We start from the raw sequence: 12,370 nt of genomic DNA, 5'->3' as shown, positions 1-12,370 counted from the left end.
CACCAGCTATTGTCAAATTTGAAATATAATATATATATATATATATATATATATATATGCATGTAATAAAATAATAAAAAACTATATTTTAATGTATGATTTTGCAAGACTTGATATTATTTTGAGTGTTATTGTGATGGTTTAAGAGTTATTTCAAGTTGGACCGTGTTATTATGATGTTATTTGATTGGTATTACTGCAACTCTGTGATTATATTTGACTAATGTTATCTTAGTGTTGTTGTAGCGTTATTGATGTGTTATTGCGATATTATTATGACGTTATGAAAAAAATCAAATAATTTTGTAATACTAATTCCATAAACACCTCAATAACGTCAAAATAATATCATAATAACACCATAATAACACATATCAAAACATATAGTGTTATTATGGTGTTATTGTAGTATTCTTTTGGTGTTATTATGGCGTTCCGCGATAAATCCTAATAACACTGCAATAACACTATAATATCATTGAAATAACACCAATCGAATAACATCACAGAACCGCCACAATACCACTCAAATAACACCTCAAAAAACATTTGAAAATCTGGCTTCATCACTTAATATTAGTAGGTTTTTTACATGATTTAGAGATTTGGGTGTTATATTGGTAAATATAAAGATGTAGGTGCTCCATATGTAGATATGTAAGAATTAATTATGTGGTTTTTATGTCCCGTATATCTTCATTTTGGGCATTTACATATATACCACCCAATTCTTACATTTACATATCTACTACCTATACTTTAATTTTTATATTTATATTACCAAAAAAATTTATCACATAAAAAAATACCATCATTTTAATTTTTAAAAATTGAAATAAACATTTTCATCCACAGGGACGATGTCGTGTATAAAAAAATTGGTGTTTAGATGTTAGATATGTAAATTCATAAGAATTGAGTGCTATGTTTGTAAATCTTTCTTTTTTTGATTGAATAACACTACCGTCGTCCCAATATCACTCAAATAACATAATAATAATATCTAATAACACCATAATAATAAAACAATAACACTGAAATAACAATAGTTGTATACCACCACAGCCGCCGCAATACCACTCAAATTACATAATAGTAATACCACAATAACACCTCAAAAATACCAAAATAATATTGCAATAATATCATAATAACATCATATGTTATGGTATTTATGTTATGTATATTTTCATTATGGGCATTTAAATACATACCACCCAAATATTGTATTTACGTCTAGCACCTAACTTTAATTTTTAAATTTATGTCACCAAAAATTTTTATATTACATTAAAAAAACCATCATTTTAATTTTTAAGACTTTAAATAAACATTTGCATCCATAGGGTCGACGACGTGTATGTGTTAGATATGTCAATACATAAGAATTGAGTGGTATGCATCAAAATCTTCATTTCATTTTTGGATAACTAACACAGCCTAACTTGCAGTAACACCTAAACTACCGCAATAGTGCTCAAATAACACCACAATAATATCGTAATAATATCTCAATAACATCACAATAACATCGCAATAACACTTCAATAATGTCACAAGAACATTGCAATAATATCTCAATAACGCCACAATAATAGAACAATAACACATCAATAACGTTACAATAATACATTAATAACACCTCAATAACACCACAATAACAACGTAATAACACCTCAATAACAACACATAAATACCATAATAACACCAAAATAACTCAATAACACCACAATAACATCACAATAAAATCTCAATAACGTCACAAAAACATCGCAATAACACTTCAATAACACTACAAGAATACCGTAATAACACTTCAATAACATCACAATAACACTGAAATAATATTAGCCGAATATCACCACAGAGCCGTCACAATCTCAATCAAGTAACACCATAATAACACATCAATAACACGACCCAACTTGCAATAACACCTAAATCACTGCAATACCACTCAAATAACGTCGGGTCGGGTCGGGTCATGCATTAAAATATAGAGCTTTTCATTTATTTATTCAGTGGGTTTGCCGCTTACACGTGATTAAATTTCATTGGAGTTCGGACACTGTTAGCATAACTGCGTCTGAACTCCTGATGTAATATTTTCTCTGAAGTTGGATGGATGCATTATTTTATGGGTTCAGATTATGCGTCCGGACTCTTGAAATATTAGCATACTTATCTACACATCAAAATCCCCCAAACTTGAAGATAACTTGTCCCCAAGTAACATTAAAGCTTAAATACCAATTTAACTAACTTATAAAAGAGGGTTTCATAAAAAAATTATTAACAACCATGCCTTAAAAGCTTAAATACCAATTTAATTAACTTATAAAAGTGAGTTTCATAAAAAAATATTAACGATCATGCCTTAAAAGATTCATAGCGATGAAAATATAACTCATTAACAAATAAGTTTAGACTAAATGTATAAGAAATCTTGCATCCAACCAAGAAAATATGAATTTATATTCACTTTGAAAAGAAAACAATAAATGCTATATAGGATACACTAGATGGTAAATAAATAGAACTTAAGCACTCTTTAAATAGTTTACTAATACTTCTTAAACATTATTAAACGAAGGAATGTAGTGGAGTTGAAAATTTAAAAAGAATCTAGTGAAACCAATTTTTGATATGACTTCTCCTCATTATATATATATATTATAATACTCTTTTTTATTACTGAGGTTGAATATATCCTTAACATAACTTTATGAGGATTAATATATCTAGATAGATCATGTAATAATTTTAAATTTTATTATCATCTCTTTAAATAAGCACTCTACATTCCTTTTCCTTTTAATTTTAAAAAAGTTTAAAAAATATTAGATGAAAATATAATTTTAAGGAGGCTCAACTCTTATTAAGTATATATCTAAGTATATCTAATTTAACAAATATATGATACTTTTTTAAAATAAATATTTTAATCTGTTTCCTATATGTTGAATTGCAAAAGTTACTTAACACTAGTCTAACTTAATTTTCATGAAATTTAAATAAGTTAACTATGTTTCTCCTTTCTTATGAGTATGATAGTTCTAAATTCACCCCCCTCTTTCCTCATCCCCCCCCCCCCCCCCCACACGTAATTTCAAACATTTTAAGCAATTTACAACATGAATTTAAATGGGAAGATAAAAGTAAAAAACTACTTCCTACCACATGTGTATATCAACAAGATCAACATATATCATCAGAAATGAACATGTATATAATAGAAAGTAAATCTGAACTAAACAAGATATTGAATACAACTAGCACAAAAAAGTATGAATATTACAACAAGAATATAAATTCAGTTCCATGATATGGTACATACTGGTCCAATAAAAATACAAAATAGTAGCAGCAATAGTGAATAAAAATAACATCCTATACATCCACATAAAAGAAAATAACACTACTCATTCTCATCGTCCTCTTCATCTTCATCATCTTCTTGTTCTTCATCAACATTCTCATCTTCCTCCTCAGAGTCCTCCTCCATCGGTTGGGTATGCTCATAGGACAGATAGGGAGAATACACAGAGGTTTGTCTCCTCCAATCCACTGATTCCTCCTGTACATTGCTAGCCGGGCGACCTGAAAACTAGCAAACTGATCTCATTGGCTTTTGTTCTACCTCTCCATTTGTGACATATGGTCTAGTAGATCATAAAGTATAGTCTAGATAATAAAAATACCATCATCCTCTAGCTTACCAAATCTTTGTGTCATCGAAGCTTAACTCGCGGAAGGACGCGGCTGGGAATAGGAAGTAGAGGGAATAGAAGAAGAGGGCTGAGATGAACTAGCCCCACGCCCAAATACAGTGTGTTTATCATATATAATGCATGTTGTTTTTGGAGATAGGCTTCAAAGGCTAAAGCTTCTCCTCCCAACTCCCAATAGACACACCTAAATTTTGGCATAACAAGAAGATGATAGATGGGTGCCCCAAACTAATAATAGATCCACCCTTGTGGTATTAACTATAAAATGTTGAATGAGGTAAATTTTCCAAGCTCCCTACCATCAGTCAAAAATCTGAAAATTTCATTTAAATCAAAATCTATAGGAACGAAAATGGAGCAAAACTCTTAGAGACATCTCTCAACAAAAATAATGCATTGATATAAGAAGGAGAGATGTCAAACTGCTTCTTTCTTACAATGGCTGAATCATCAAAAGCATTAGGAAGATTGGCATAGAGCTCTGTCACCACTGAAATCACTACTACAGAGGTGTTATAACAAAAATTCTCTCAACACTGACTCACAAGCATACTTTTAATGACACCCTCTAGGATGATTAATCCATGTTGCGCAATCAACTTCTTTTAATGCCAAGAAGTCATTGTAATGCTCATCAGCTTTGGAGCTTATAAATTTTTTCTTGTCAAAAGAATATTTTGATTTGTCACCCTTAGCTTTAGGAGTCATTGAGAAGTATCAAAGATAAAAATCACAGAGAACAAGGATTAAAAATAATGTGGATGTAATCAAGATGCAAATCGGGAGTTAAATAAAATTTTCCTAAAAATCTTCAACCCAAGTTCTCTCCAACAAAAATTCAAAAATCTAATATGAAAATCAAAGGAGAAGCTTGAAGGAGTGAAATTTACCTTTTAGGATAGATTTCTGCTCACTAGAACCACTTGAAGTAAGAGAAATTGGAAGAAAATGAAGAGCAATATTTTTAGCCTCTCGGTCGCCTAAAAAGAAAAGGAGAAGAAAATACGCGAAATGGGGTGAGCTAAGCTGATTTTTGTCTTAATAGCCAAAACCACCAGGGAGGCACCTTGGCACCACAATAGTAGTGCTTAGGTGTTGCTTGCTCATAGTGGCACTTAGGCCCCTAAGTGGACGGCGCCTTGGCGCCCATACCCAAATTGGTCATGGTTACTTGATTTACAATATTCTTCCTTTCTAACTCTTTAATCACACATAATATGTATATTAACAATAGCCTATAAATAAGGTAAATAAAGTCACTCATCCTCCTTCTCATCACATCTCTCTATTCTTCTTCCTAATTTTCAATCGAATCCTTCTCTATTGACTGTCATGTGCTTTCATGTATTTGTTAAGGAAAATATACTGGGAAATCAATAAGATTGTTATTTCCAATCCATTGGTTTCACCAATATATCTCCACTGATAGGCTAGATTACTAGTGAATTAATTGAATAGGGTTATATTTTTTCAATCATCATGTGCTACTCTGTCTCTTAAAATATACACCTCGACCTGTACAATGAAGGAATCATTCACTAGCCCTTCTAATCTCTAGACAATAGAGACCATATAAGTGGAAGAATAGGGTTGGAAATAGAAAGTAACAAATTGAGATAGACATGTCCCATTTCTAAACTCAGTTTGTCTCCAGTATATCCCATTAAGAAGTAGACTATAAAGGGTGTAGTTGATCCTTCTACTACAAAAAACATGCCAGAGTTTAAGCACAATGAGAAAACTAAGGTTAAATGCCCTGACCCAAGAGTAATTCCCCCTCAAGTCATGCCACTCCTAGTAAAAAAAACCAATCACCACACAAACTCAAACACGTCAACATCTATTCAAGCACACTACACAACACAAACATACAAGTACAAAATTGGGTTGCCTCTCAAGAAGCGCTTAGTTTAACGTCATCAGCCCAACGATACCAGAAATATTACTCGGGATGACACAACATCAATACCTCATTTACTACAGGCCTCTCACCACCTAAGTATTGTTTTTAAGTCTCTGTCCATTCAGTTTAAACACTCCACCACTCTTCGGATCTTTAATGTCAATCACACCACAAAGATAAAACTCTAGTATAGTAAATGGTCTTGACCACATGGACTTAAGTTTTCCTAGAAATAATTTCAATCATGTATTGCACAATAAAACATCCTAACCAGGCTCAAAATTTTTCCTAGGAATCTTTTAATCATACAAATTCTTCATTTTTTCTTTATATATTTTGGCATTTTCATATGATTCTTGTCTAATATCTTCAAGTTCATTTAACTATAACAACCTTTTCTCACTAGCTTCCTACATATTGTAATTAAACTCTTTAACAACCCAATATACTTTGTGCTCCAATTCAGGTTGAAACTGACAAGCTTTTATATATATATATTAAGCAATCCTATAAGCCCATAAAGCATCATCAAGGTTCAAAGACCAATCCTTTATACTAGGATAGATATTTTTCTTCAGAATCCTTTTAATCTCTCTATTAGAAACTTCTACTAATCCACTCATTTGGGCTTAATATAAAGCAGAAGTTCCTATGCTTTATACCATACTCTACAACTACTACCTCAATTTTGATATTCCTAAAGTGGCTCCCCCCATCACTGATGATCACTCCAAGCATACCATATTTATTAAATTTATTCTTCTTTAAGAATTTAGATACACTTTGAGCTTCACAATTAGGTCTTTCCACTTTGAGGCATAGTTCACAACTATAAAAATATACAAATTTCCTAAAGAGGGTATGAAAGGTCCCATGAAGTCTAAACACCAAATATAAAAAATCTCAATCTTCAAAGTAAAATTCTGGGGCATTTCAGCTCACTTAGAAATTTTACCTACTCTTTGACATCTATCATAAATTTTGATATATTCATTTTCATCCTTAAACAAGTTTGGCAACAAAATCCTAATTGTAAAATCTTAGTAGTAGTTCTATAAAATCCAAAATGCCCCTCAAATTTGAAATCATGATATTTCCTAATAATATATTCAATTTCTTCAATGGGTAAACAACTCCTGATTACCTGATCTTTGTGCTTTCGATATAAATATGGTCATCCCAAAAATAATATCTGGCATCATGAACAAATTTCTTTTATTGTTGGTGTGTCAAATCATAGGGTAAAATATCACTAGATATGTCAGCATACCACAAAATACCATTTCCCTATATCAGCATACCATAGAAATTTTCATTCAGTAACAAGAAATAGTTGCTCATCAGGAAAAGTCTCATTGATATCCTCATCAAATGCACATGAATTTACCTTATCTAGTATTGATATGTGATCCATTATCTGATTCCCAGTACCTTTCATATCCACTACTTTGATATCAAAATATTGTAATAATAAGATCCATTTGATCAACCTTGATTTGACATCCATCTTCGACATCAGATATTGAATAACAGAATGGTCAATATGAACAATACACTTAGTCCCAATAAAAAATGGTATGGATTTATTAAAAGCATATACTATGTCTAGATGCTCCTTTTAAGTAGTTGTGTAGTTAATTTGAATTCATTAAAAGTCTTAATGGCATTGTATATAACCCAAAACATCTTGTCACACTTTTATCCTAAAACCGACCCTTTAGTATAGTCACTCGCATCACACCTTAACTCAAATGAGCTTTCTCAATCAGGTGAAGCAATGATAGAAGCAGTGACTAACTTCTCCTTTAATGTGTTGAAGACAGCTAGAAAATCCTGATCAAAATTAAACATAACATCTTTTTTTCCAACAGATGGCATAAATGTTTGGTGATTTTGGAGAAATCAATAATGTACACCAATAAAATCCAGCATGTCCCTAGGAAACTTCTAACTTCCCTCACTGAAGTGGTTGAGAATGATTTGAATCACATATAGTTTGGCTGGATCTACCTCCATACCTCTCTCAAAAATTCTATATCCTAGAATAATCCCATTTGATACCATGAATTGACACTTCTCCCAATTGAGCAGAAGATTTGTTTCTTCACAACGTCTTAATACCTTGGTCAAATTATCTAAGCACAAATCAAATGATGGGCCAAATACTGAAATATCATCCATGAATTCTATTAATTCTTCAAATTGGTCACAAAAATTGACATCATACACCTCTTAAATGTCGTAGGTGCATTACATAACCCAGAAGACATTCTTTTAAAAATAAAAGACTCATAAGCACTCGTGAATGTAGTCTTATCCTAATCTTCAAGAGCAATAGGAGTCTGATGGTACACTGAATACCCATCCAAAGAGTAAAAATATAGGTGGTCAACTACTCTATCCAACATATGATTTAAAAAGAATAAAGGAAAATGAAACTTCCTAGTGGTTGAAATTACTTTCCTGTAATTGATACATATATGCCACTCAGTGACATGTCTAATGGGGATCAATTTATTTTGTTCATTCACTAGCACAATCTCTCCCCCTTTCTTAGGTACACAATTTAGAGGGCTAACCTAAGCACTATTTGAAATAGGGTGGATAATAACTGTATCAAGTCAATTCAAATCTCCTTCTTGACAACTTCTTTCATTACAAGGTTTAATCTCCTTTGAGGATCTGCTCAGGGCTTATGATCTTTCTTCATCAAGATCCTATGCATACATTAGAAGAACTAATCCATTTTATATCTGCTAGGGTCCATCTAAACAGTTTCTTAAAATTCCTCAGAATGCTCATCATTTTTTCATCCTGAGCTACTCAGTTATGAGGATATAATTACTGGCAATGTAGATGACTTCACTAAATAAGCATACTTTAAATATTTGGGAAGCACCTTCTTCTCAAGTTCAGGGGGTTCCTCAATGGAAGGAACAAGAGGTTTACAATTTTCAATAGTATTAAGTATTTAAAACCTCTCCATGCGACTCCTTGGATTTTCTTTCACAATTAAAGCAGATTCATCCTCAATATCCATCATTTCATCCTCGATCAAAATTTTCTCCTGTTGTTTAACTTTACAACACTCTCAAAATTGATGGTTTATCAAATAATCTATGATCCATCCTATAACATGAATCTTCATTACAATCAGAAGAAAATTTCATATATTTTAACACATTAAAAGTTACTTCCTAATTGTTCACGCTCATCATTAACTCTCCCTTTTGCATGTCAATCATTGCTCTGCTAGTGACTAGAAAAGGTCTACCTAGTATGATAGTGATCTTTTTATCTTCCTCTATATCTAATACAATGAAATCAATAAAGAAGATAAATTTTTCTACCTTCACAAGAACATCCTCTATAACCCCCTTTGGATATGTGATTAAGAAATCAACAAGCTGAAGGGTTACAGTGGTAGGAGACACATCTCCTAATCTAAACGTCTTGAAAATTGATAATAGCATAATACTATCACCCAAATCATATAGAGCCTTTCTATAGAACTTCTCTCTAATTGCACAAGGAATAGTAAAACTCCTAGGATCTTTAAGCTTCTACAGAAGCTTCTTCTGAATAATAGAACTGCAATCCTTTTATGTGTGCTACCATCTCATAATCTCCAAACTTTGTCTTATTGTTAAGGATTTTTTTCATGAACTTTACATAGCTGGGCATTTGCTCTAAAGCCTCACTGAAGGAATGTTGATCGCTAGCTTCTTGAAAACTTCCAAGAAACGTGAAAATTAGTGATCCAATTTTTATTTTTAGAGTTGCTAAGGAAAAGGTGATGGTACTCTTTCTAAGTTATTTTGAGTGGGTGAGGTCTTCCATGGGTCTTTTAGCTTCTATGTTCTCTTTTTCTACCTCAAAATCCTTTTGGGCAACTTTCTCCAACTCTCTTCCACTCCTCAACTTGACTGCCTTCATGTGCTCACTATTCTTTTCTTTAGGGTTGACCTCAGTGTTATTAGGAAGAGTTCCTTAGAGTCAAGTGCTAAGTGAGTTTGAAGTCTCTCCCAATTGATTCTCTATATTCCTAATAGCTACACCTTGTCTTTGTAGCTGATTTCCTATTTACAAAATAACTTCTTCCAAGATAGCTTCTTCTCCTTGAACTTTTAGTTTGAGTTAAAATTAGGAGGATAAGAAGGTCTCAAGCTAGAACTACTCTGATTGTTCTAATTCCCAAAAGGGTTAGGTTGATTAATCCCCTATTGTTGGTTTCCTACACCTTGATTGTTGTTCCAACTAAAGTTAGGGTGATTCTTCCAACTGGGATTGTAATAGTTAGAATAAACGTTGTTTGTCCTATTATTTATTGCATTTAGGGTCTCAAATCATGAAGTGTTAGCATCAACCAATTGTACAAATGAATTTTCCTCATTGACTTAGGATCCTTGAGGTTGGTTCATCCTAAACTTGTCTAGCTTCTTAGATATTGCAGCTACCTAAGAAGTTATAATTGAAAGCACATATTGCTACCTTTTTGGGTTTGAGTCTTTTAGAATACCATAAAAAGTTGTTGATAGTCATCTCCTCAATCAGAGAATAGGTCTCATCAAATAACTTTGACATAAGCGACCCACCAACAACAACATCTATCATAGACCTAAGAGATCCTACTAACCTATTACAAATATTTCAAATTATCAACTATATGAGCATTGCATGATGGAGGAACTTCCTAAGAAGTTCCTTAAGTCATTCCTAAGCTTCAAAAATCCACCCACCTTCATGCTAATAAAATGAAGTGATATCCTTCTAAAGTTTAGTCATTTCTTAAAGTTGGAAACATTTAGGTAGGAATTTTTGGGCTATATCACTCTATGTTATTATTGATCAATATGCTAATGAGTTTAACCAAATTTTGGCTTTGTCTCTCAAGGAGAAAGAGAAAAGCCTTAGGCTAACAATGTCATTAGAAACACCGTTATAACAAAACGTGGTGTAGAGTTCTAAGAAAATTGTTAAATATAAGTTGGGATCCTCGTACGGGGTTCCCCCAAACTAGTTGTTATGCACCATTTGGAAGATAACAAGTTTTAGTTCAAATGTGTTAGCTTCGACAGTAGGATTTTCAATACCTAAATGAATTTCATCTGTTGTAGGGTTAGCAAAGTCTCTTACAAGTCTATATGCATTTGGATGTTCATGGGTTGGTTCTTGAATTTTTGGGTTGTTATGTAGATTGTTCACCATCTCTTCCACGAGTTGTTAAAGTCTCTTTTATTTTCAAATTTTCCTAATAGTTCTCTCTAACTAATAATTATATGGTTCAAGTCCCGTAGGTCTTGAGCTATGCATACACGAACTAGAGATCACTAAAATTTCACACATAATCAAATTCAAATATGTTTGGTTTTTCTATCTTTTTTCAAAAATAGTAAAAATAATTAAACACTAACAATTAACACTACAAATTTTCCAAGTATAAGGCCTTAAATTTCATCTAAATTTTCTCTAAATTAAATCAATGTCATTCCCTGACAATGACACCAAAAAATTGATACCCACTTCCAGGTGCAATGACACACCGAGGGCTCACTCAAGTGCACGTGTCGTATTAGTAATATTGGATTTTAGAGCCTGAAATGTCGATCCCACAGGTAGCGAGGGGATTAGACTTATCAAAAGTTGTGGCCTATTGATCTCGTTAGTGTTTAGATGCAACAATATAACAATGTCTTTGATGATATTTTTCACTTATGTTTCCTTACTTTGCAACGGAACCAAAAACTTGGTCCTGCAGAAAATTTTTTTTTAACTTTTTAACTTATACATATATTGGGATACTACGCAAGTATACGTATCATTATCAAGTAATATAGGACTTCTTGATTAAGACCTGAATATCAAACCCTCATGAAAAATTAGCAATATGCACTGTTGAACAACAAACTTTCTATTTCAAAAAGACAATTACTTAAACTATAAATAACTATAAGTAAACCTGCTTGACCTTTGTGCCTTAGGTCAAAAATGCAGTCAAGAATACTCTATTTGTTAGTCTCTGAGAAGACCTGGACTTCTAAAGATAACTTGAGTTTATGTAAAGAAATGTACTTGATATGAAAATATCTTTGTCCTTAATATCTTTCTCCTTATCATGAATCAGTAATAAATATATGAATTCTGTTGTGGAAGTATGCAAACTGTGTTGTGCTGAATAGGAGCAATAATATTCTTTACCATTACTAGAAATGCTATAAAGAATATTGGCTAGTTTAAAGTTTGAATAGTTCTGAAGACTGACTAGGCAGAGAATAAACCAACTCACTCTTGAGTTCCCTCGATTCCCTTCACCTGTGGGCTAACATCTCATATCAGAACCTAAAACAATAAACCAACTTGGGGCCTTTAACTTGTCACATCAAAGTCCTCTAACTCTACATCCTTCAAAGATTATTACGATCAATGAATATTTCCTTATTTATTTGCACTTAATTATATGAATTACATTCTCATTCATACAACCTCATGTGACTGTTTCCAATTGTTGAATGAGATACCACCAGCCCAGTTTTTACATGTTCTCACAACAAATTTTAACATCTAGATGGGTCAGATCAAGAAGAAAATGAAGTGCATGGAATTAAATCATCACAACTTCTTCCAACATTAAAGATTAATACTCTCCACAACTTCCATGCAACACTTTAATTACTTATCATTTTAAGGAGAAAGATAAAGATAACTACTCAGAATCCATGGAGAAATCAAAACCACA

The 12,370-nt window shown here is 32.4% G+C and overlaps 1 protein-coding gene across 3 annotated transcripts in view; it reads right to left on the bottom strand.

Annotated features, from left to right (window-relative positions):
- Positions 1-3,560: 3,560 nt before the first annotated feature.
- LOC110038415 (GPI mannosyltransferase 1) overlaps positions 3,561-12,370 on the bottom strand; it is a 78,230-nt gene continuing 69,420 nt past the window's right edge. For all 3 annotated transcript variants that reach the window (XM_020743257.1, XM_020743260.1, XM_020743258.1), the window contains one exon: positions 3,561-3,607. In XM_020743257.1, coding sequence (XP_020598916.1) covers positions 3,588-3,607 — 20 coding nt within the window. In that variant the 3' untranslated portion in view covers positions 3,561-3,587. The remainder of the gene's footprint in view (positions 3,608-12,370) is intronic.

This window comes from Phalaenopsis equestris, unplaced genomic scaffold (assembly GCF_001263595.1).
Source record: "Phalaenopsis equestris unplaced genomic scaffold, ASM126359v1 Scaffold232797, whole genome shotgun sequence".
Classification (NCBI taxonomy): Eukaryota; Viridiplantae; Streptophyta; class Magnoliopsida; order Asparagales; family Orchidaceae; genus Phalaenopsis; species Phalaenopsis equestris.
The sequence above is the reverse complement of the archived record's forward strand: the minus strand, read 5'-3'. Positions and strand labels throughout refer to the sequence as shown.